Genomic DNA, 23,913 nt, shown 5'->3' with positions numbered 1-23,913 from the left:
CCGGTCACTCGTCTCTGCAGGGCTCTAGTCCCGTTTTCTCAATAAACCCGAGCCTCATTGCTTCTTTTTATTGCAGTTCAAATACAATTCTCTACTTTCTTTTCCTAGTCTTCGGAAATATCCCATCCGTTCTAGATATGATCGACTGATCGTCACTTAGATATCACTCGGGGTACTGGGGAGGCTCAAATTACCACGGCTTGGACCAGATCTGGACCATTTCGATCCAGCCTAGAAAAGCAGATGGGCATTTCAAACTGGACGGGATACTTCTAATATTTTAGGGGCAATCAATACTACAGCACAACTACGTTCATTGGCACAGGAGCTGGAACCCAAAAGGCAATTGAATGGATAGAGAAGAAGTATATCAGTCTGATATTCAGTCTGACATTAAGGGAATTAGGAACAAAAAATAATAAAAATAAGAAACTCCTTGGGTTTAAAAAGCCACCCTTTTATCCCGTCACCCCGTTCCATGCGAAGATCAAAACTATGAGAAAAAGCACCACACTTGCAAAAGGAAGAGGAAAATCACGGAAACCATGCAAAATTCTTCAACGGCCTTGACCGCGCTCCGTCGGCAGCCTCACTGCACCACTTGGATTTCCACTCCCACTCCTGCGTCGCGGAGGCAAGCAGGGCTTCCTTGCAGTCTGCCGGCAATTCATCCAGCACGTCGGCGCTCATGAACTCCGGGTGCTGTGGGTCGGCAGCGGTGATCATGCCGTTGGCGCCGAGGTCGTGCACGTCGCCGTCTGGGCCGGGGATGCCCATGTTTGAGACTGGTGGGGACTCGTAGTGGATGTCGTGGATTACGAAGCGGCGGGCGAGGGAGGCGGGGATGGACGGGAAGATCGTTTGGGTTTGTTCTGGTCCTTCTTCCGTTGTGGGGGTGGATTCTTGGTGCTGGTGGGTGGCCTCGGTGGATTCCTGGGGCGTGGCGGTGCCGTTGGTGAGGCTCAACGAAGACATGTCTTTCATCAGTTGACCGGGGGCGCGCGGGTCTGGTGGTGGGAGTCGTTCCCAGCGGACGTGCGAGGGCTGCATGATCTTGGGGGTTTGGATGATGTTCGTGTGGACGTCGTAGATGCCTCCTAGGTTGGCGCGGCGCATGGTCGCGAGTCGAGCATTGAAACCACTAAAACAGAAATTAGGAGTGAACAAGTAGCATGAGGGAAAGCAACATACCTCGCTTCACGGGCATGCTCGAGCATCCAGTTGTCACCCGTCACCGTGACCCGCCGTTTCCGGGAATCGACGGGCTTCCCACCGGGGACAGGAATTGACGGGGCATTCGTATGATAGACGCTGCTGGCGCCGTGCCAGGCCACATACTGATTCCGGTTGTACTCCTCACCGGGGCGAGGCAGCCTGTCCTCAGGGACAGCCAGTTCACCTTCGACATCGCCTCGCTCACGAGCGGCCTGAGCGTGATAATCATCATCCACCTTCTTTCCCCCGACGACAATCTTGGCGCCGAACTCGCGGAAGACCGAGCGTGCCGTGACAACACCGATTGCGCGTCCCTTGTAAGAATGCGGGATGATTTCGCGTTCGATCAGATCGCGCTTCGCGTCGTCATCGATGATAATCTTGTAGAGCATCTTGTGCTTCTGGAAGAACAGATACGAGTCCCTGAACCCAATGCATCGCGCCGGTTCCGTGGAAAGCATGTACAGCCGGTCGTCGCGGTTGAGGATGGTGAACGTGCGAACGCGATACTCGCGTCCCCCCTGCAAGACCCCGTTCTTGTCCACCTTGCTATCGCCCTCGGGCTCCGGCGGCAAGGACACTTCATCATCAATGACGTCCATCATGTTGCCCTCTTTATCGATCGGTACTTGTGTCATATGCGACGGGCCCCGATTGCGCGCCCAACGGCCGCCGCTGGCAGCAGGACGGCCTCTGCGTCTCTTGACCGGCGTCGTGACTCGAAGCGGCGAGCCCGTCCCATCCAGCGCGTCCCAGTCTGGGGGGCGGTTCTTCGGTGGGCGCCCCGGGCCCCGTTTGCGCGGGATGACGGATTGGCGTCCGCCATTGTAGGAAGGTGTATCACCGCTTCCAAGGAGGGTGGTGTCGTCCGCTGCGGGCGTTGCGGCACTTGCGTTCCCTTCCTCGTCATCAGCACCTTGCTTGGATTCAGCGGGCGTGTCGACCGGGGTTTCGACATCCTTGGAAGGCTCTGCGTCGGCTTCGAGGTCGGCTTCGACATCCGGGTCCTTTTCGTCGGCGGCCGGAGACGAGGTCTGCGATGGGGGCGCATCCAGCATCTCCTCGTCGGAGGCATCAGCGGCCACGGGGGTGCTTTTCATTGAATTGGACGCCGCTTGGGCAGCGGCCCGGACCTTTCGCGGCATGATGTTTGGATGGTTGTGCTGTGCCTGCACACGCCCAAGCAGCTAGTTTTCTGAGATGGTCACGTGACTTAATGGTCAGCGATGGATGCCTGAGGCGACACCCCATGAGATTATCGGTTGTCGCCTCAGGCAATCAGGCTAGGGAATCACCATCTCAGGCACGTCCTACTACAGTCCATACATAAGTGATCTTGACCGGAATGCTATTGACGTCATGTGCTTAGTCTCTTCCTCCTGCACCGATCATGTCGGCAGTGCCACTGACTCGTGCAGCTTCTGTGCTGGACCGCCCGGACGCTGCTTTGTATACCAACCGTTCACACCCGACCTAGAATCCTGCATGTGATGTGGGAAAGCTGCTGGATCCTGGCGGCGGATGACCTACGAGGCACCCATGATTCCAGCTGGGATCGAGGAATTCTTTTCCCATGTCGATCTTGCGTCATGTTCCTCGTCTCCCCTCTTCAGCCCCCCCACGCGATGGCTGATTTATTGACGAAGTGGGGTGAGATGCTACAGTTGCAAGATTGACCCCGGCTATGGGAGCCGTCAGCCCAAGGGAGTTCCCGGCGGCATTGGGCGATAGAGGGGCTCCTCAGCTTGCACTGCCGGTGCAAGGGATTTGAATATTTGTAACCACAGAATGATGACATGGAAAAACCCCGCCTAGAGAACTAGTCGGAGGGGCGGAGATGGCGGAGATGGAAAGACATCGAACACAGTAAGCTGAGAGGCAACTTGGGAGTTCCTAGTCGTAGTGTGAGGGATAAGCTGAGTGTGGTGTCTTCTGCAGATGGTGGGGGATGATTTCTTCATGATTATCATCGTCTCGGTTTCTTTCTTTCCTTCTCTAGGTCCACCCTAATCTGACCTAGTAACTCGGTGGTGGTCCCGTCTTAGCTCATCGCTAAGTTTCGTTCCGACCTTTCTCTTCCCTCCCACCTTTTTTTTCGCTCCGTCTCTCTCCACCCCCCACCTTTTCCCTCCATTCTCGTTTTTTCTCGGTTCGCTTCTCAATCATTTCATCTGGGGAGTCCGCGTTGCATGGAATCACAATGGCCGCGGCGCACAGTGGTCCCGAGTTGCACGGCGAGACAGATTTGAAGCGGGCAAAGTGAGTCCACGCTGTTTCCCTTTGTCCCAGTCCCCCAGAGAACCCCCTCCAGAAAAAAAAAGGGTCTTCCGAACTCGCCTCGCACCGCATTGCTTGAGATTCTACCTGCATTCCACATGAGACACCCCTCGATGCTTATCTGCGATCGGGGATCGACGGGCCTGCCTGTCGGGCATCTCCTGCAAATATGCGATCGGATCGCCCGATGGCCCAGCCCACACACCCTCGGCGCGCAGTCCATTCACTAACCATCTCCCTGAGCAGCTCCGGGCCGGACGACGACCGCCACGACCACATCGGGTCAAATGGTTCCACGCCTACGGGGATCGCAACGCCCCAGCCCGATCCCGCAGACAAACGTCTGCCCTCCATCATGCACAACTACTTCCAGGTTGGTTCTTTCTCTGGTGATAAAGCAAGCCTGCCCCGATTATGGTCCTGCCTTTCCAAACCCGACCACCCTCCGCCCGAGGTGCCTAGCCCTGGCCTGCCGTCATCCTTCGGCCCGATGGAGCGGGATGATGGGCTGCCCACTCCGCCTCACTCCCTCCTGCAGCAGGATGAGGCGGAGGGGCCAGACCAGAGCGGGGGGTCTCTCTTCACTACCCTCAAAAACTATCTCTCTTCGTCTGCAACCGTTGATACCCCTTCCCGCCGTCAAACCTCTCTCCCAGTGTCCAGCATCTCGGACGACCCCGTTCTTGCCTCACATTTCTCCAACCCATCTTTACCCCCAGAAGCTTGTGCCTTGACTGAAGCTCTCCTACTCGACCACGAAAAGCCGAATGTTTCTATATCTTCCGAGAATCTTGCCAAGCTAACAGATGGGGCGTGTCTGAAGAACACCCCGCCGTTGACCCCCCGCGCCATGTCCAACGAGGCTCAATCGACCGAGCGCACCTCCGTCACCTCCAACACCTCCGTCACCTCGGCGCCACAACCGACCGAGGAGTCCAACCCGGACGACATGGACAGCTCGACCGACGAGATCACCTTGAAACTCGACGAGGCATTCCCCGCCCAGACCGCGTCCTCTCCGCAGAACGGCCCTCCCGTGGGCCCGCTCAAGGGTAAATTGTTCGTCAAAATTTCCGAGGGCCGTGGGTTACGACCGTCGTTCGATCCCTATGTCGTGTGCGTGTTTGAGTGGAACGAGTATATTTCCAAGGGGGCCCGCGATGACGAGCAAGAGAAAAAGCGGCGGCAGATTGAATCGGACGCCGAGGCCGGTCGACCAATGGCGATCCCTATGAAAAGCCGCCAGAGCAGCCACAACAGTGCCCTCGATGGTCCTGACCATCACAAGGGGAAGATGCCCGTGACCGATCCTCATTGGAGTCATGAGGCTGTCTTGTATGTTTTCCACCCAATCATTTCCCGGCATAGCTAACATCTATTATTCAGTGATGTGATGGGTGATCAATCCGAAATCGATGTCACAGTCTACGATCGCAACAACCAAGAAGCTTTCTTGGGCCATGTCCGGCTCTGCATTAATCTCAAGGAAGACCACAGTCGACTTGAAGGATGGTTTCCTCTGGTCGCGCGAGGAGCCGGTGACACCCTGGTGTCGGGAGAGATCCACCTCGAACTGCAATTCGAGAAGACAGACAAGAAACAGGTGGGCCCGAACGACTTCCAAATCTTCAAGCTTATCGGCAAAGGGACATTTGGGCAGGTCTACCAGGTCAAGAAGAAGGACACACAGCGTATCTACGCGATGAAGGTTCTTTCCAAGAAAGTGATTATCCAGAAAAAAGAGGTCGCACATACCTTAGGAGAGCGGAATATTCTGGTGCGCACTGCGATGGCTTCCTCTCCTTTTATCGTCGGACTCAAGTTCTCTTTCCAAACCCCGACGGATCTCTACCTCGTCACAGACTATATGTCGGGCGGCGAGTTGTTCTGGCACTTGCAACGTGAAGGCCGATTCCAGGAAGCCCGGGCCAAGTTCTATATTGCCGAGTTGATCTTGGCACTGCAGCATCTGCACGATTACGATATTGTATATCGTGATCTCAAGCCCGAGAATATCTTGTTGGACGCCAATGGCCACATCGCGCTGTGCGACTTTGGTCTCTCCAAGGCCAACCTGACGCAGAACGACACGACCAACACCTTCTGCGGTACCACTGAGTACCTCGCACCGGAAGTTTTGCTGGATGAACAAGGGTACACGAAGATGGTTGACTTCTGGTCGCTTGGTGTGCTGGTCTTTGAGATGTGCTGTGGATGGAGTCCCTTCTATGCCGAGGATACCCAGCAGATGTACAAGAACATCGCTTTCGGCAAGGTGCGATTCCCTCGCGATGCTCTCAGCACTGAGGGTCGGAACTTTGTTAAAGGATTGTTGAACCGGAATCCCAAACACCGGCTCGGTGCCAATGGCGATGCCAAGGAGCTCATGGCGCATCCATTCTTCCACGATATCGACTGGGAGGTCTTGTGCCGCAAGCAAGTGATCCCTCCGTTCAAGCCGAAACTGCAGTCCGACACCGACACCTCTAATTTCGACCCGGAATTTACGAATGCCATGGAAAACAGCAGCTCGCTGAACGACCGTGCCGCCGCGTTGGCGAACGGCCTGATGCCCGGCTCGACGCCGCTGTCTCCCGGCATGCAAGCCAATTTCAAGGGATTCACTTTCGTGAACGAAAGTTCGATCGACCACCACCTCAAGCACGAGCCCGCTGACCGAATGGAGGAGGACACCCTGCAAGACGACGCGGCGTGGCAACGGTCCCACCGACCAACCACCTCGATCGACCAGCGCATGGGCGGCGTCCAGAAGACGCAAGACGGCACCGACGCGGGTATCTTCAACGTTGACGATAATTTTGACATGTGATTACGTCTTTCCTTTCCGTTTTTTTTCTTTTTGGCCCTCGAATCTCCTCTACTGCATGATCATGGCGTCTTGATCTGGCATACATTTCCCTTTTGTACATGCCTATGCCTTCTTCAGATGCATCCTTTGCCCCGCAAATATGGGTTTCTCTCTTCGATTGAACCAGTATTCCGATGCCTGTCTGTCAATGATCCAAGCAACGCTAGTTTGTGACTTGTGACTGACCAACTCGGATGGTGTATTTGGACCCGCTCCCTACCATTGGTCCTACCTTTCTTTTTGCTTGCCTTTCGATTTTTCCTTCGGGATCATGACTATCGGATTTCATGCCAGCGCGTCCCTTTTGGTTCCTTTTTTGCTGCTTCTGTTTTACGATGATGAGACGCACCCACATGCAGCGGTAGCAACACATGTTGGCGGTAATGTGTGTTTTTCTTGCAATTGTGCTTTTTGGGGGGGGCGTTACATGGGCACCATGGCGCGCCGGTAGCTGAATCTGGGGCGGAAGGAGGAGGAGAATGAATGAATGAATGATTGATTGATCGGTTGGTTTGATTGGTTATCTGTTGTTAGCCTTGAGATATCTATCATGCAATTCATCATCCACGGTAGTATTCTTTGCTGCCTCTTTCTGCCGATTACTTTTTGCATGTAGCACTCTCCAAGGATCAGACATCCTACAGACCAAAAGGCTACATATCGGGAAAAAGAACTTCAGAAAGAAATGTGGGTATCGTAGATTTCTAAAGGTCTTGAAGCAGGGCTTTGGGTATGCACACCGCCACCCCGGTAATGAAGCTATATAGACAAGGTGGAGAAGAGAAAGCCAGACAGTGCAGGCGTTAGGGCAATGTCGAGTCTCAAGACGATTCCGGCTGATCGTCTTCGGGTTTCGCTTCGACTTCAGTCATTTCACCATCCTCAGCCGTGCTCTCGCCCTCGATGGGTTGTTCGTCGACCGTCGACCACTGACTCGAATCCAGAGGTCCGTCGGCGCTGATCTCCTCCTTTTCAGCATCTCCGTCGATCGCGAAACCAACAATCTTGCCCGTGCCGGAATGTGGTCGTGCTTCTTCTAGCACATCGCCGTTCCAGGGCTGGCACTTCTTGACCAGGTCGCCGCATCGGAGACAAATCCAGCCTTGGCCCTCTTCGCCTTCGAGTTTCTGAACGATGCAGACGAAACAGTAGATGCAGCCGCATGGGATTGTCTCGTACGGGTTGGTGATGTCTGTCTGTGCCGAGCCGGTGATGCCACCCGCCGACACCGATGCCGCAATCACATCACTTTCGGTTTGGGCCGCCGGGTTTTGATCCCGGTAGCAGATGGCACATGTGCGTTCTGGGAGGAAAGCCAGTTCGCCTAGCTTTTCCGCTGGTTGATCATCGTCGCCACTGGACTTGAGCGCGGTGACGGTTTTGTGCCACGCGCGAGACACCCACCGCTTCCAGCGACTGATCCCGACGAGCGGCAGTAGGAACAGAAGAAACTCGGTGAAGGCGTGCCAGACCAGTTGCCGGTTCAGATATTCAAACGACACCTCGCGGCTGGCCTGCGCGGATGGCGGAGTCAGGCGGATGCGAAGGATACGGTCGACTAGGGTTCGGTATCGGCCATTCACCAAGAATACCAAGAAGGAAGCAAACGCGGCGATCGAGTGGGACGTGGAAACGAGGTCCGTTAACCGGGACATCATCCGGACTTCTCGTGATGGCTCGTCGTATCCCCCCTCTCGCCCGATCAACCAGCTCTCCCACTTATCCCAGGCATAGCGTCCACCCACGGTCAGCAGACCATACACTGTCTTCTGCCATTTCGTTGGCGCAGCATACACCGGTCCCTTGCTGCGGCTATCTGTGTAGTGAAGACCCTGCAGCGCCGCACCGTAGGACGCATTATGGTCCCAGATGGAAAGCTTGAAGAGAACGGCCCGCAGCGCAAGCTGAATCTCATGCGACCATTCCTCCTGCATTTGAGGCTGCAAGAAAAGATGTCAGCAATTTCCCCTCCACAATTATATTCCACATGCCTACCCCAAAGTATTTCAGCGCATTCCCAACCTGACCCTTCAATAGATCCAACAGCTCCTCATCCAGAAGCTCGGCATCTACCTGTCCCACTCGAAACGCCGGCCGCGTTCCATCTCGCCCCCTGATCGAATTCCATAGCCTCCATCCCGATCCTGGTAGTCGATTTAGTGGGAATGGGAGTCGCTGGAGGGTGGCCGGGTTGATCGGAGAGGCCCGCTGCTGCTGTTCTAGCCGGGCGCGCGCTTCTGCTTCGCGTTGGCGACGGCGCTCGAGGACCCGCTGCTGGGCGGCGGCGAAGTTGGTCGAGCTCATGGTATCAGCATGGCGTGGATGATGGTGGAGGAGAGGAAGTGAGGCTCAAGAGGCAAGTCGAGTTTCCCCGGACTGAGAGCCGAGGTTGTGATCACGTGATTGCACCATTTCCGGCCGAGGCAGTAATCAGGAAGAGTATCAGGTAGGAATACAATTCAGCTGGGGAAGCAATCAGTCGACTGTAAATCACGTAGAATGTTGGTCTGCTGACCTTAGGAAGTGGTGTGCTAGTTATGGTCAGGGTTACAACCGCAGTAGGTTTGACGGGCACCCTACTCCTGTCGTTCCACCACAACACTTGCCAGGCACAACCTTAACCACCAAAGAACCCGCCTATCACGCCGCCTCCATTACTGGCCCTGCCTCTCCATGTCTCGGCCAACTGATCCGAATCGATGAGATCCGTAACTCCAAGCGAGATGTAACGATCCTCCAGCGCCTGCCACACGTGGTTTGTGCCAAGCGATTCCAACGGAGCCAATCAGCAGGGGGGATGGAGGGGTGTGATGCCAACCAGTGGACGCAGGAACAACGGGCAACAACAGCCTTGGTGGAAAAAGGCGTAGGCGATCTTGGCTGTGGTAGCACTGACTAACCGGTTCCCGTTAGATGCCTGTAGCCCGCCCGGGCATTCTCGATTGAATTGATGGCCTGCCCGAAAATCTGACTGTATATAGTTGCCTCACCTACTTCTCTCTCTTCTTCCATTCTTTTTCTTCCGCGCCGTTTCCATTTTCCTTCGATCCACTCTTTACTTCTCTGCTTTCATCTTTCAAGCATCTCCTTCGCTTCATCATGAAGGGCACCCTCGTGACCGTGCTGGGCGCTGCCGCTTTGGCGCGTGCCGGATCCATCACCACCTCGGAGCCCGCTGTCGCTGCGATCGATGCTGCGATGGCGACCACTCTGCCCGAGGCTAGCAGCTCGGATGTCAAGGGTGTGGCCTTTAACCGCTTCTACCAGGTCTGGCTGGAGAATGTTGTATGTATTGACGAGGACCAATGGACTGTACATCACTGACATACTGCCAGGACTATGATCTGGCCGCCAAGGACTCCAACATGCAGTGGCTGGCGTCGCAGGGTATCCTGCTGTAAGACCGCAAAACACATATCCTACAATTGAGAACATGACTGACGAGATCCAGGACCAACTACTACGGCACCACCCATCCCTCCGAGCCCAACTACTGCGCTGCGGCCGGTGGTGACAATTTCGGCATGGACAATGACAACTTCCACCAGATCCCGGCCAATGTCTCCACCGTTGCCGATCTGCTGGACACCAAGAGTATCTCGTGGGCCGAGTACCAGGAGGCCATGCCCTACCCCGGCTTCCAGGGCTACAACTACTCCAACCAGGTGACTTACGCCGATGACTACGTGCGCAAGCACAACCCGCTGGTTCTCTACGAGTCGATCACCAACAACGACACCCGCGCGCGTCAGATCAAGAACTTCACTCAGTTCGACTCGGACCTGGCCAACAAGAAGCTCCCGCAGTGGGCCTTCATTACCCCCAACATGACCAACGACGCCCATGACACCAACATCACTTTTGGCGCGAAGTGGGAGCGCAGCTGGATCTCGACTCTCCTGAAGAACTCGTACTTCATGGACAACACCCTCGTTCTCTTGACCTTTGACGAGGACGACACTTATCCCAAGGGCAACCGCGTCTTCAGCGTTCTGCTTGGTGGTGTCATCCCCGATAACCTGAAGGGTACCAAGGACGACACCTTCTACACCCACTACTCGAGCATCGCCAGTGTCTCCGCCAACTGGGGTCTCCCCTCGCTGGGTCGCTGGGACTGCGGTGCCAACCTCTTCGAGATCGTGGCCAACAAGACCGGCTACGCCAACTACGACGTGGACACCACCAACCTGCGTATGAACGAGACCTACCCGGGCCCTCTGTCCATTGGCGAATACTCCAAGTTCTCGCCCATCTGGCCTATCCCGAACACCGACGCCAAGTGCTCCGCCGGTCATGGTGTCCTTGACATCGTCAAGAAGACCTATGCCAACACCACTCCGACCTACAACTACACCAGCCCCTACCCGTGGGACTCCAAGGCCAACTACAACACTAAGGTTACTGCGACCCGCATGAGCAAGTCGACCAACACCACTTCCTCGGGTGCCACAGGTTCCACCACCCCCGCCAACGCCGGCGTTGCTGGTGTTGTGCCCAGCTCGGCCATTGCCATCGGTTCTCTGGTGGCTCTTTTCGCCTACATTTTCTAATTCAATACGCATATTTTGACATTCACCCTGCCATATCTTTCTGTGTGCTTTGATTGATAGTTGGGGACTTGTCTTGCAAGTCTCTTCAGCCGTCTCGGCCCGCAGGAATGATTGGGTTCCAGGGATTTTTCTTTTTGAATGGGACAGAAAAAAACGGGGGCCTTTCTTTGATATTACATTACGCCATAATGTCTTAGCACAATTCAATTCGTGACTTTTTTTCAGATACATCACTAAGCACTGTAGGTATAGACTATTCAAGCACAGCCCTAAAAGCCACCACACCGACTACCCCGTCTTCACCAGAACCGTCTTCGTCTCCAGGTATTCGTCCAAGCCATACAAATACCCCTCACGGCCATTCCCACTCATCTTAACACCCCCAAAAGCACCGTCCTTCGTCCCAGACGGAGAGCTGCAATTCACTGCAACAACACCAGACTCGATAAGCTTGGCCAGACGGATAGCACGGTCCATATCCTTCGTGAAGACGGAAGCATACAGCCCGAATTCGGTATTATTCGCCATCTCAATCGCCTCCTCCTCCGTCTTGAAGGTGTTGATGGCAACCACGGGCCCAAAGATCTCCTCGCGCATGAGTCGCGAGTCCTCCGGCACGCTCTCGAAAACAGTCGGGTGCACGAAAAATCCGTCGTTGGCGTCTCCGCCCTGCGTGCATGTACCGTCTTTCTGGCCGATGGACAGATACTCTTTCACGCGGTTGTACTGCAGAACATCGATCTGGGGACCGTGCGTCGTCGTCGGATCCAAGGGGTCGCCCATCTTGCCAGCGACGACTTTCTCGAGGAAGAGCTGCGTGAATCGCTTGGCGACGGACTCGTGCACGTACACCCGGGAGTTGGCGACACACACCTGCCCGCTGTTGAACTTGATGCTGAGCTGTGTTGCGGCCGCCGCGGCCTCGAGGTCTGCGTCCTCGAATACGATAGCGGGTGACTTTCCGCCGAGCTCCATATGCGTGTGTTTGAGGTTCGACTTGGCTGCCGCGGCCTGGATCTTCTGGCCGGTCAGCGTCGAGCCGGTGAAGCTGAGGCACCGGACCAACTTGTGCGATGCCATTGCGTCGCCTGTTGGGAGGCCGAAGCCGGAGATGACATTGACTACGCCAGGCGGGAAGCCAGCTTTGGCGACCAACTTGGCAACATAGAGGGACTGGAACACCAGATTAGTATCATGATATCCCCGGTCATCCGTCCACAAGACAAACCGTCAGCGGCGCCTTCTCACTACTCTTCAAGACCACCGTATTCCCCGCCGCCAGCGCCGGCGCAACTTTCGCGGCAAAAAGAGCCAGCGGGAAATTCCAGGCAATGATCAGAGCCGCCACGCCGTAGGGCTGCCTAACGGTCATATTCAGGAACCCCGGCGTGTTGAAACTGGCCGTACCCTGCGTAGACCACGCCGTCTCGGCGAAGTATCTGAAGTTGTCAGCTGCCAGGCCGGCGTCAAAGTACTGCGAGACGGGCCGGCCGGTGCATAGGGTTTCGAGCTTTGCTAGCTCGTCATTGGACTCTCGGATGAGACTCGATAGTTTGTGCAGGTACGCGCCTCGTTCGCTGACGCCGAGATCACGCCACGCAGGAAATGCGGCATGGGCGGCGGCGACGGCGGAATTGACGTCTTCGGTGGTGGCTTCGTGAACTGGAATATGGGGGTCAGAGATGGAATGATTTGCGGGGTTGGTTGGAGCTGACCGTTTGCGACTGGTTCTTTGGTGAATGGGTAGATCACCTCAAAGGTCTTGTTGTCTGAAGATGATCGGAACTGGGAATGGGGTGAGCAGACTGTTTTTCTCAACCCTGTTCTATTCGCACAGATCATGTACCTCGCCGTTGATGAACAGCCGAGTCTCAATCGCCTCCGACAGTTTCGCAGTAGCAGCCATGCTTGAAGCGAGAGGCTTTGGTTCTGGTATAGTTGATTCTTTTACAAGCAGGTGTTGTCTGAAAGACAAAGAAAGACAAAAGGGCGGGCACCGTGACAAACCCGGTATTTAAGTGTAGCCCGCTCCATTTCTGACTGGAGGGGGGCGTGCATGCCTTTCGCCCGTCTACAGCCGATGCTGTTTGGGCCCAGCCCCGGGAGTGCGCGAGTCATGAATTAGGGCGTACAGTGCGGGGCTAAGCTGAGGAGGTGCGGCTGGTGCTGATCGCCGAGCCTGCAGTATAATTAGGATCAACCCCGTCGGGTTTTAACGAACGTGCAGATTGACTTCACTCCGTATTTATTGTATAGATTTTGAAATGTGCATTGTATAGACAGGACATTATCCACTTCATTTCGCCAGACCTTCACGCTTCATATCCTGCAGGTTTAGAGTATCCTGGTCGCCCGGGCGCCGTTCCGATTCGAGTTTCACCTTGTCCTCTGGGCCGCCGTCGCCCTGGAACTGGTCGGCGTGAGGAAGTCTTGTAGATGTCAGCAATTGGTTCCCATTTCCTAAGACAGATATCTGCTCACCTGCCACGGTCATCCCGGGTGCCGCCTTCGTCCTCAGGCACTGGACGGTGGTCGCTACCCGACGCAGTTGAGCCCGGACCATACTTCACTGTCGTGGCCTGGGGGAATTTCTTGTCGACCATCTCATCTACACCAGATTCAAGAGCTATAAGATCGGTCAGTGGATGTTTCGAAAGGGGCGGAAACGAGACAAGCATACTAGAGTCACTCTTGCGACCAAGACCTTGCTTGGCCTGGTAGGAGTTGAGGTCTTTTTCGGCACGGTATGCCTGGCGCAGGTGCTCAGATTCAGACATTGTGATAAGTTCAAGAAGAATTGATTGATGGAGCGAACACCACTACCAAGGACCCGACTAAATACTTCTACTCATCTTCCGAACTTGTTCATATACATCATAGATATGTCATTGGCCACTGACAGGAAGCAGAGAAATCTGATGGGTTACATAAGGGTAAAACAAGGTAGGCCTCACCAGGTGACTTCATCGGCTCCACATGCTCTCGCCCGGCCCAAAAGGGAAAGATGTAGGGTTCCGCCTTTAGGGTTCCGCTGTCCCCGGATTATCTCTTCTCCGTTGCTTTGACGGGAGTTTCGGTCTTTGCAAGGGGAGCGACAACTCACCCCCTGCGCCGTCTATGGAGAGCTGTTGAATTCACGGACCATCCCGTTCCCGAGCTCGGAACCTGAACTGAGCCCCTCTAGGAAACGTCGTCAAACCCCCCGCCTCTCCCCGGCCATGGTCCACCATACCATCGAGGTGCCTGGCGAGGCCAATCCGCTCAGCCCGCAAAATGTCCTCCATGCCCTGGTGCTTGCAGCAAGCGCCACCCAGCAGCAGGTGCAGACGGGCACCCAGCAGCTTCAGAACTGGGAAAAACAGCCCATGTACTACTCTTTTATCCAGGATGTCTTTCTCGACCACTCCGTGCCCAACGAGGTCCGATATCTCGCGATCATTCAGCTGAAGAATGGGATTGATAAGTACTGGCGCAAGACGGCGGCAAATGCTATCAAAAAGGAGGAGAAGGAGACGATCAAGACGCGGGCACTCGAAGCGGGAATCGTTGAGCCGGCCCCGCTGCTCGCCCTTCACAATTCGTTGATGATTGCGAAGATTATGCGTTACGAGTTCCCTCATGACTGGTATGCCACCGAATGATTGGTGTTGACACTTATGCTCACCCTGTTCAGGCCCGATGCAATGTCCTCGATCATTTCCTCCCTCCGCTCGTCGACGCAGCACGGCGCGACTTCCCTACAACTGCCTCGGACCCTCCTCATCCTGTTGCAGATCATCAAAGAGCTGTCGACAGCTCGGATTCAGAGAACTAGGGCAAACCTCCAGTCTGTCTCGCCGGAAATATTCCATGTACTGGGAAGCATCTACGTCGACAAAGTCAATCAATGGAACGGAATACTGGAACAAGGTGGCGTGGATGAGAGCGTGTTGATGGAGGCAGTTGAACAGAGCCTGGTGTCTCTCAAGGTGATTCGGCGACTGGTCATTGCTGGCTATGAACACCCGAGTCGAAACCAGGAAGTCAGGGACTTTTGGGTGCTTACCCACTCGCACTTCAGCAAATTCCTCTCCTTCGTCGATGAACCCATCAATTTTCCGGAACTTGTCTACAGAGGAATCGAGAAGCATCTGCTGCAGATGTCAAAGCTGCACGTCGAGATGGCCAAAACCCACCCCGCATCATTTGCTCTATTGCCAGACAGCATTCCGCTTGTGAATTCGTACTGGACGTTGGTTGTCAAGCTGGGTGATAAGTACGAAAGTCTCGGGGCCGACAGCGAGTCTGACGGAAAGTCTTTGGTTGAGAGGACGGGTCTCCGAGCTTTGCTCTTGATTCGAGCGTGTGCCAAAATGGCTTTCAACCCGGCCCAGACGTTCAAGTACCAGACACCACAGGACAAGGAGGAGCGAAAGCAGGCCGTGGAGTTGATCAAGTCGCAACTTTTCACGCATGACTTTGTAGTTAATGTCATGGAACTTCTCGTCACCAAGTTCTTCCGATTCCGTAATATCGACTTCCAAGAATGGGAGGAGGAGCCTGAAGAGTGGGAGAAACGAGAGGACGAAATTTCCGATGCCTGGGAGTTTTCGATCCGCTCCTGCTCGGAGAAACTTTTCCTTGATCTTGTGATCCATTTCAGAGATCTTCTGATTCCCCGGCTGCTGAGCGTGTTCTATACCTTTGCCAGTGAGCTTTTGTTTCTGCTACCAACCAACTTGCCAAATTCTGATGATCATTCTAGGTCCCGAAAATCGCGATGTGCTGCTGAAAGATTCTTTGTATTCTGCAATCGGCCTGGCCTCAGCCAGTCTGGAACAGCACCTGGACTTCAATGCGTTCTTGGAGCGAACGATGGTTCCCGAAGTCCAAATTCAAGACCAGGAGTATAAAGTTATTCGGCGGAGGGTTGCCATCGTTCTCGGCCAGTGGGTTCCAGTGAAGCCAGGCGAAGTGAACAGGAACGCCATCTACCAGATCTTCCAACACCTCCTCAACAAGCAGGACCCTTTGAACGACCTTGTGGTTCGGATTACTGCCGGAAGACAACTGCGCAATGTTCTCGACCCTTACGAGTTCTCTCCGACAGAATTCATGCCGTTTGCGCCGACCATTCTTGAAAATCTCATGGCCCTTGTTCAAGAGGTTGAGAGCACAGATACAAAGATGGGCTTGTTGGAAACTGTGCGCGTTGCAGTCGTGAAGCTTGAGGATCATGTATGCACCCACCCCTGCTGAGCATCAAGCATTTTTCTAACGTCTTTCAGATCTCTCCCTTTTCCGATCAGATCATCTCGTTGCTGCCACCCCTATGGGAGAGCTCTGGCGAGGAACATTTGATGAAGCAGGCTATTCTCACCTTGCTCTCGTCCTTGATACGGGCGATGAAGCAGGAGTCTGTGAGATATCATTCACTTATTATTCCTCTAATTCAAAGCTCTGTCGAGCCAGGATCGGTACGTTATTATCCTTATTCCTCGACTGTCTACTTACATTGCAATCTGTGTTTCAGGAGACTCTCGTATACCTCCTGGATGAGGCATTGGACCTTTGGTCCGCCATTGTCGCGCAGACCCCAGCACCGGCCTCTCCAGAGATCCTCTCTCTCCTCCCAGCTCTCTTCCCGATCCTCGAACATGCAACCGACAGTGCCCCTCAAGCGCTGCAGATCATTGAATCTTACATCCTCCTGGCACCCCAAGAAGTGCTCAGTGACCGCACCCGATTCCACCTCCTAGCCTCCCTCGAAGCCCTCCTGAAATCAACCACAAAACAACGACTAGGTGTCGTACCGCGCCTAGTCGAGATGATGATCCGTGGCGCAGAGACCGTCGACGGCGGAAGTGAAGCTACCTACAGCGTGATCTCGCAATCACTCGTCAACAGCTCATTTCTCTCTTCTCTGCTCGAGGGCCTGCATTCCGCCTACGAAGCCAGCCAAACTACAGGCCCGAACCGCAAAACCTCATCAGTAGTCGGCATCGTTGAAACAGACTACTTCTCTGTCCTGGCGCGTCTGGGTCTTGCCAACCCGTCCATTTTCGCATCTGCCGTCGCCACAGCTACCAACACGTCCCAGGAACAGACGCTCTCCTGGCTCCTGTCCGAGTGGTTCCTGCACTACGACAATATCGGCAGCGTCACCCAGAAGAAACTGCACGCTCTTGCACTCACCCAGCTCCTTGCCCTCCAAGACCCCCCCTCAGCCACGGGTCCTCCCCCGCCCTATATCCTCGCTCATCTGCAGTCCTACCTGACCGTCTGGACTGATATCATCCTCGAGCTGTCAGAGGGCGGCACAGATAGCAACGCCGATTACCTCGTCTGCTGGAATGCCCCTCCAGGGTCCGCCCACGCTCCATCCGACAACCAGGTCTCCGATGAGCCCGAGTCCCCCGAGACCCATCGCCGTCGCGACTGGGACTCCGCGGATGTGGTCCACCGCTTTGCCATCCGCGATTTCGTTCGCCACCGGCTCCAAGAACTGATCCTTTCTTGTGGTGGTGCTGATCGATTTCAGGAGGAGTGGTTGGTTAATGTCGATCGCGAGGTGGTGTCGGCGTTTGGGGCCTTGGGGTTACTTTGATTTCGAGATCTAGATGAGAAACCTTGTCTTCTTCCTCTGCTTGTTCTCTCCTTGCATTATTGCGTTGCATATTTAGACTCGAAGGCCATGTTTGTGTGTTTTTTATCTGCATGATTCAACAAAGACGGAACGTTATTCTACCGAGTTACATACCCCAATGCATGTATTGTGATAGGTTCTTTTGCCTGAAATTCTCTAGTAGAGTTGACAGACTTATCATGTTCCCTTTATCAGCTACATGCTACGTGAGAGACGAATAAATACTAGGGAATAATCCAATTGATTATCTGCGATAATAATGGAAGACCAGGGCAACACCAAATCGTAAGAAAATAACCATACGCCATACTCCTCCCGAACTCAAAGAAAACCAGCCTGCATCGCGCCAGCACGCGGGCCGCGCAGTAGACAATTTGAAGATGCAGGAAGAAACGTCGATAAGCAATAAACACTACTAGCATACGGTATGCGACATTCGTAACCGAATATCCATATCCAAAGCACCGAGGTGCGGTCGAGCTTATCGGCACCTAGCACTGGCCAGGGAACTGGCGAGTGTCAACGGGGTTGGGGAAGACGCCGGCGGCAAGCTGCTCCTGCATATCCCACTCCGGGGCGCCCTCGGTCTTCCAGGTCCAGTAGAGCCAGCCGTTGCCCTTCTCATAGGCGTCGAGCTGTCCTTCGATGAAGCGGCGGAGGTTGATCTGGTCGTCTCCCGAGAGCGCAGTCACGCTGCCCTCAGTCTTACCATCACAGGAGCCGATGGGAGCGCTGCCTTGGTACGTGCCGTCGTAGCGGGCGCCGATGCCCTTGCCGTTCAGGTACTTGGCGCAGTCGGTCATGGCGCCGGTCCACTCTCCAACAATGGTCCACTTGTCGGTGGTCAAGACGTGGTCGCTGGCGAACTTGCAGGCGGTGCCGACGTGCGTGTTGGTATCCATGGCCAGCAGGCCGTTGTCGAAGACTTCATAGTGGTGCGTGTCCATCATCACGTACCAGACACCAGTCGACTCGCTCATGAACCCGTTCCAGGACTCAGTTGGCATGAACCCGTCGTGCAGGACCACGGTGGTGTCCTGGCTACCGGAGCGGGCAACTCCCCATGCGTCGTAGTAGTACTGCTTCAGACCGCTCTCGTTCACACCACCCGGAACGCTGGGCTCGTTGAGGGCTTCAATGGCCGTGACCACGTCGGCATCGTTACCATACCGCGTTGCCAGGGTAGCGAGAACCTCCCTGGTGATGTCCACGTTTTCACCCTGTTGCCACATGATGGGACCACGCTTTCCGCTGTTGTCGAATCCGTTCTGGGATCCAGGAGCTGTGTTTATTGTCAGCATGAGAACTACATAGTCAACTGAAGGAACTCACCTCCGTGCAGGTCGACAATGACTTTGAGGTTGGCCGCGCGAGCCCAACCCACAGCCTGGTCCAGGTAGTCCAGCTGACCATTGACATATGGGTCACCTTCCATGATCCCAACGGCCCAGTAGCCGACTGGAATGCGGACATGGTTCATGCCTGCAGCGGCGATTTGAGCAAAGTCATCCGCAGTGATGAAGGATGACCAGTGCTGCTCCAGAGTCGCGTAGCAGGCATCGAGACCGAGGGTAGCGCAGAGAGACCATTCGTCTACGGCGCCATCGCCGGCCTGGTCGAAGATCGAGGGAGTAATCCAAGGCTCCAACACCAGCCAGCCGCCGAGGTTAACACCACGAACCTTCTCATTGGCATAATCGAAGTTGAGGCTACTGTTGAGATTGGAAAGGGTTAGAGAAACATATAACAAAGCATGAACGTCAATCACTCACACTGATTGGGCCTGTCCCAGGGCCGCCATCAGGGACAGCCCGAGGATCTTCGTCGAAAGGGAAGCCGGCATAGTGAAAACGTGCCAAGTCAAAGTTAAAAATTCAGGAGGTTGGGCTTCAGGAATGAAGGGTGATCGGAGTTGGGTCGAATGGCATGGAGATCGGCTGCTATAAGTAAACTCTGTGTCGATGCGGGAGCTTCGACTGGGCCGGATGCAGGTAGAGCGTCGCTGTGGTGCGTGGAAGCGGAAATCCCCACGATATCGGTTTGGCAGGAACAATGCCACTCCTCGGTCAACTTGACTCCACAGATTCCTCCTTCTGGCAACGTGTATGCGCCGGAACCGGGTGAGGCGAGGATGCAAACAGGGACGAGCGGGACCGACGCCCCCTGGAGTCTGGGGTTGATAAAGGGAACAAAGGCCTTGTTGGTTCCGAGGTGACAGTGAACTAGCTCTCTCCGGCTGGGGTCTCGACTTCTCATCCACGGTAAAGGTTGATGGAGACCAGTGGGGTTGGGGTACTGTCGAGTTTGGAGTTGTCACAGAGTAGAAGAAATTCCGGGTAGAGGTGAGATCCGCAGCACTGAAGGGAGTTTCTATGAATGGAAGTTGAACAAGAGAAAACCAAATGTCCAAGTGGCCGTCACTGACGCAACTCGCGGGCTCGCGGCTGCCCTGATTGCGCTTGACTCCATTCGGGCGCGGATGGCAGGCACGAAGTGATGGCAATGACGATTAGGAGGATTTTTCTATGGTCTTGCTGTCTTGACTTTCACTCCGGACACGCTGAATATTCTCCTTTGTTCATTCAGACTATGAGCCTGTATGCCACGGCAGCTACTGGCATCGCCATCTCCGACTTGAAGAAATGCTGTTTGCGGAAGTTGTATACCAAGTTCCACGTGGGCGCTAGTCCCAATTAGGCAATGGGTGCGACAATGCATTGTTCCGGCACGAAATCTGGAGTTGGTGGATTGATGTAGAGGTCATGCTGTAAATATACCTCAATTACTGTAGCTAGAGAGATACACCTCGTTTTCATCATTAGTGAACTGCCCTGCGAGTATCGTGGTTGATCTGCCTGGATACTCGACATTCGCCATGGCCAGGCAGATCCAGGCCCTAGCTGCCCGACTGACAGGCCGATCGATCCACCCGTCTTTTGGAATGCAAACTTGACCCTGCTGGGTGTGTGGAATGTGGCCGGTTTCAGCAACAACACATAGCTAGCACCACTCTTAAAAGCTATGCACCTGGCAGATGAGTCTCGACCACCGTTCGTGACGTATCTGGGTCATCCATTGTTACTGTCGCCCACCGATGGAGGTAGCATCTCCCTGTTGCTGTCCCGGGTCTCCATACATTGTTCGGGCGGGGTATCACTACCGGTTTCCGAATCCAACCCTAGTGACCCATTCGTGGTCCAGAATCATGTGGACATAGAGGAGTTTCAGACCGGATGTTGCTGACGGTGCGATTTCATGATCCCTAGATGTGCGGAATGTGAGATACCGCATCGGAATGTGCACGTCTCGCGTGTGGCTGGATGAAGAGTGCTAGGCGGGTAAAACCAAGCGGCACTTGATTAATGCTGACAAGGCAAGGAACCTGAAACACTTCAGAAAAATAATCTTATCGATCCTCTATACAGTTGTAGTTTCTAAAAAGGATTCACGTCAGGGGAAAATCGGCACAGGTGTGGAAGTGGAGAGCGCTAGTGCTTCGCTTATGCCAAAAAGACCGCTAAATGAGCCAAGCTGCTGCTTAGTGACGCGAGGTGCTCTCCAGTCTTTCTACCCACGTGTGCAGCGCCTTTATGGTCATTGCTTTTCATGCTGTACACCCTTCCTGGTTCATCCGCTAGCTACAACGTCTAGCGTATCCGCGCGATGCTTTTGCCGAGACTAAGTGGATGTATTGTGCCGGGGAGTTGTGCTGCCGAGGGATCTGGACGGACTTGCACGGAAAGACTATAAAACCAGGGTCTGCGTCGGGTCTGACGAGATGCAAGGTCGACGCCAATTGCTGCTATTTGGCAAGTTATAGTATCGCCATGGGGAACCTCCGCTCCTTGATGCTCACTTGGGCCATTGCCACGGCTGTAGAAGCCAGTGAGCCCAATTGGTTCCAGACAGTGCCGGACAACTACGCTGGTCAGTGATTGTTGACGATTCTCGTTCAAATGCATCAACTAACAGTTATGTACACATCCAGGCCCTACGCCTACTGGTGCTGCTCCTTTCCTGGCAGAGGTTAACCCAGCACCCTTTGGTCAGGCTACGTACATTCCCAATGCTCCCTTGGAGACATCGGAGCCCATTGCTGGTGCCAATGGACGGAACATCTTCCATCTCATGGGAGATCTAAGGTTAGGCTTCTTCTTTATTCAAGAATCATCATTGACTAACCATCTCTCAAAGCCCGTACTTTTCTCCCTCTGAAGGATTCGGAGTGGACGAATACCCTCTGCCCAAGGGCGCGAGCATCGGCCACATGCACATGCTCCAGCGCCATGGCGCCAGATATCCTTCTGCTGAGGAAGGCTTGGGTGCCTGGGCCGCTGGCATTGTCAATTCCGGCGCGGTATTCACCGGCGAACTGGAGTTCTTGAATGACTGGACCTACAAGCTGGGAGAGGAGATCCTCGTGCCTCAAGGCCGCCAGGAGCTTTTTGACAGCGGTATTCTCAACTTCTACAACTACGGCCACCTGTATGACAATTCGTCCAAGATTGTCGTGCGCACCACACTACAGTCGCGCATGCTCGAGAGTTGCGAGAACTTCCTCGCTGGCTTTTTCGGCCTGAACTGGAAGAAGCATGCTAATATCCTGGCCGTCATTGATCCTGCTGTGACTGGTGACGAAGCATGCACCAAAGCCGGGGAGACCATGCTGGCTGCCATGGAGGAGCCAGTGGGCACCTGGACAGAGACTTATCTGAAAGACCGCACCGCCAAACTGCAGCGTCTCGCCGGGGACTACAACTGGACCGTGACCGACACCTCCCACGCACAGGCTCTCTGTCCCTACGAGGCCATCAGCTTGGGCTACAGCCCGTTCTGCCAGCTCTTCGACTATCAAGAATGGCAGGGCTACGAGTACATGCAGGACATCGAGTTCGCCTCCATGGCAGGCTTCCTCAATCCCACGGGCCGGGCACAGGGTATTTACTGGGTGGAAGAGTTCCTAGCGCGGGTTGAAGGCCATTTCGTCGATGTGCCAGCCAATACGTCCGGAGTCAATATGACCCTGGACACGAACCCGGTTACTTTCCCCCTGAATCAGTCGCTTTACCTGGAATTCACCCACGACGCCAACATCGTCTCGGTCCTGACTGCGTTTGGGCTGACCCAGTTTGCGGATTTCCTACCTGCTACCGGCCCGCCGAAGAACCAGCAGTTCGTTACGAGTAAACTGGTTCCCTTTGCCGGTCGGCTCAACATTGAGATCATCACAGCACCGCACAAAGTGTCGACCAGGCGGTCGCGAAAGATTTCCTCGGATGATTATGTTCCTGGTACTGGCAAGGCGCAGTATGTGCACTTTATCCAGAACCAGCGCACCATCCCGCTGCACGCCAGCTTCAAGGAATGTGAGTATCGCGAGGACGGGTGGTGCGAACTGGAGACGTTCTTGAAGGTGCAGAAACAAAGCCTAGCCAACGCCGAGTACCCGTATGCTTGCTTTGGGAACTGGACCATGAAGGAGTATGGTGCAGCGAGAGACGGAGTGCCCGTTTAGATAATTGTTATCGATGTATGAGACGAGGCCGTGCAGCCCCGTTCGTTCCGCCCCACCAAGGGGCCGTGTTCTATAGATAGATAGGATCGATCGGTTGGTTTCCCCTGACCATCTTTATGGTCTTCCTGTTGGTGTCTTTGTGGTCTTGTCACGTTCGTCTCGGTACAACTCCGAATCTGCAATTGACTACGCCTCATGAGTCTGGGCTTATACTTGCCACTCCACTCCCCCGCAGTCTATGGTCCACGTAAAGTTGCCTCCGACCATGGAGAGCCAGGCAATTAATCTCCCCGCGTGTGCCGATCGCTCCCAATGACGCAAGAATCTCCATACTAAGTGGGTGAGTTCCAGATCGCTATCCCCAAACTAGTATTGCGGACAGGAAGCGATCCTGATCCAATAAAAGGACGACGATCGTCGCGCCAAGCCCGTTTGGAGCGGAGCAAGGGTCCATTCGTATTCTTATTCTTTGAATAGCAAAATATGCCAGCTCCCGGAGACAACGAGAGCAATATTGCCATTCGGCATATGCCCGGAAAAATACTTTAGCAAAGAAGAAGAGAAAAATTCTCTCAGATCTGACGCTGCGTCACTCGAGCCGAACAGCCAGGTCTCGGCCTCGGAAACGCGCGTGCGGAACCAGAAGAATTGAACACCCGAACCTTGGATGGCATCAGGGCGAAAGAACGCGTTTTGGTTCTCCGCACGCTGAGCGGAAGTTACTGGCCGATGTGGTGTATCCGGTACACTCATTGGCCCGCGATTCAGGTTCGCTCCACCGGCACCGAATTGTTGTTGGTTGGCCCCTGGCGAGGCACAATGCTGGGACAGGCACGGTTCCTGGAGGCTTCGCATGGGCACG

At 54.6% G+C, this 23,913-nt stretch overlaps 9 protein-coding genes across 9 annotated transcripts; 4 read left to right on the top strand and 5 right to left on the bottom strand.

The window, feature by feature from the left end:
• Positions 1 to 534: 534 nt before the first annotated feature.
• Positions 535 to 2,360, bottom strand: PFLUO_LOCUS1835 (chromatin structure-remodeling complex subunit RSC7; the record flags this gene model as incomplete). The annotated part of the gene is made up of 2 exons (XM_073778914.1): positions 535 to 1,141; positions 1,192 to 2,360. 2 exons carry the CDS (start codon positions 2,358 to 2,360, stop codon positions 535 to 537), a joined length of 1,776 nt encoding a protein of 591 aa, XP_073635921.1.
• A 1,055-nt stretch (positions 2,361 to 3,415) lies between these two features.
• On the top strand, positions 3,416 to 6,322 carry PFLUO_LOCUS1834 (Serine/threonine-protein kinase; the record flags this gene model as incomplete). The annotated part of the gene is made up of 3 exons (XM_073778913.1): positions 3,416 to 3,474; positions 3,739 to 4,827; positions 4,879 to 6,322. The coding sequence occupies 3 exons, from the start codon at positions 3,416 to 3,418 to the stop codon at positions 6,320 to 6,322; spliced, it is 2,592 nt and encodes an 863-aa protein (XP_073635920.1).
• Positions 6,323 to 7,182: 860 nt separating this feature from the next.
• Positions 7,183 to 8,665, bottom strand: PFLUO_LOCUS1833 (peroxisome assembly protein (Peroxin-2); the record flags this gene model as incomplete). The annotated part of the gene is made up of 2 exons (XM_073778912.1): positions 7,183 to 8,301; positions 8,357 to 8,665. The coding sequence occupies 2 exons, from the start codon at positions 8,663 to 8,665 to the stop codon at positions 7,183 to 7,185; spliced, it is 1,428 nt and encodes a 475-aa protein (XP_073635919.1).
• A 795-nt stretch (positions 8,666 to 9,460) lies between these two features.
• Positions 9,461 to 10,911, top strand: PFLUO_LOCUS1832 (uncharacterized protein; the record flags this gene model as incomplete). The annotated part of the gene is made up of 3 exons (XM_073778910.1): positions 9,461 to 9,646; positions 9,697 to 9,758; positions 9,813 to 10,911. The coding sequence occupies 3 exons, from the start codon at positions 9,461 to 9,463 to the stop codon at positions 10,909 to 10,911; spliced, it is 1,347 nt and encodes a 448-aa protein (XP_073635918.1).
• A 288-nt stretch (positions 10,912 to 11,199) lies between these two features.
• Positions 11,200 to 12,817, bottom strand: PFLUO_LOCUS1831 (uncharacterized protein; the record flags this gene model as incomplete). Its single annotated transcript, XM_073778909.1, has 4 exons — positions 11,200 to 12,084; positions 12,140 to 12,573; positions 12,627 to 12,696; positions 12,758 to 12,817. The coding sequence occupies 4 exons, from the start codon at positions 12,815 to 12,817 to the stop codon at positions 11,200 to 11,202; spliced, it is 1,449 nt and encodes a 482-aa protein (XP_073635917.1).
• A 390-nt stretch (positions 12,818 to 13,207) lies between these two features.
• On the bottom strand, positions 13,208 to 13,688 carry PFLUO_LOCUS1830 (uncharacterized protein; the record flags this gene model as incomplete). The annotated part of the gene is made up of 3 exons (XM_073778908.1): positions 13,208 to 13,340; positions 13,393 to 13,537; positions 13,592 to 13,688. 3 exons carry the CDS (start codon positions 13,686 to 13,688, stop codon positions 13,208 to 13,210), a joined length of 375 nt encoding a protein of 124 aa, XP_073635916.1.
• A 441-nt stretch (positions 13,689 to 14,129) lies between these two features.
• PFLUO_LOCUS1829 (uncharacterized protein) lies at positions 14,130 to 17,497 on the top strand (the record flags this gene model as incomplete). Its single annotated transcript, XM_073778907.1, has 5 exons — positions 14,130 to 14,536; positions 14,585 to 15,600; positions 15,656 to 16,128; positions 16,179 to 16,367; positions 16,424 to 17,497. The coding sequence occupies 5 exons, from the start codon at positions 14,130 to 14,132 to the stop codon at positions 17,495 to 17,497; spliced, it is 3,159 nt and encodes a 1,052-aa protein (XP_073635915.1).
• Positions 17,498 to 18,027: 530 nt separating this feature from the next.
• Positions 18,028 to 19,379, bottom strand: PFLUO_LOCUS1828 (uncharacterized protein; the record flags this gene model as incomplete). Its single annotated transcript, XM_073778906.1, has 3 exons — positions 18,028 to 18,818; positions 18,869 to 19,248; positions 19,309 to 19,379. 3 exons carry the CDS (start codon positions 19,377 to 19,379, stop codon positions 18,028 to 18,030), a joined length of 1,242 nt encoding a protein of 413 aa, XP_073635914.1.
• A 1,984-nt stretch (positions 19,380 to 21,363) lies between these two features.
• Positions 21,364 to 23,051, top strand: PFLUO_LOCUS1827 (uncharacterized protein; the record flags this gene model as incomplete). The annotated part of the gene is made up of 3 exons (XM_073778905.1): positions 21,364 to 21,463; positions 21,525 to 21,678; positions 21,731 to 23,051. The coding sequence occupies 3 exons, from the start codon at positions 21,364 to 21,366 to the stop codon at positions 23,049 to 23,051; spliced, it is 1,575 nt and encodes a 524-aa protein (XP_073635913.1).
• Positions 23,052 to 23,913: the final 862 nt, after the last annotated feature.

The sequence above is a fragment of the Penicillium psychrofluorescens genome (genome assembly GCF_964197705.1).
Source record: "Penicillium psychrofluorescens genome assembly, chromosome: 1".
NCBI lineage: Eukaryota > Fungi > Ascomycota > Eurotiomycetes > Eurotiales > Aspergillaceae > Penicillium > Penicillium psychrofluorescens.
The sequence above is the reverse complement of the archived record's forward strand: the minus strand, read 5'-3'. Positions and strand labels throughout refer to the sequence as shown.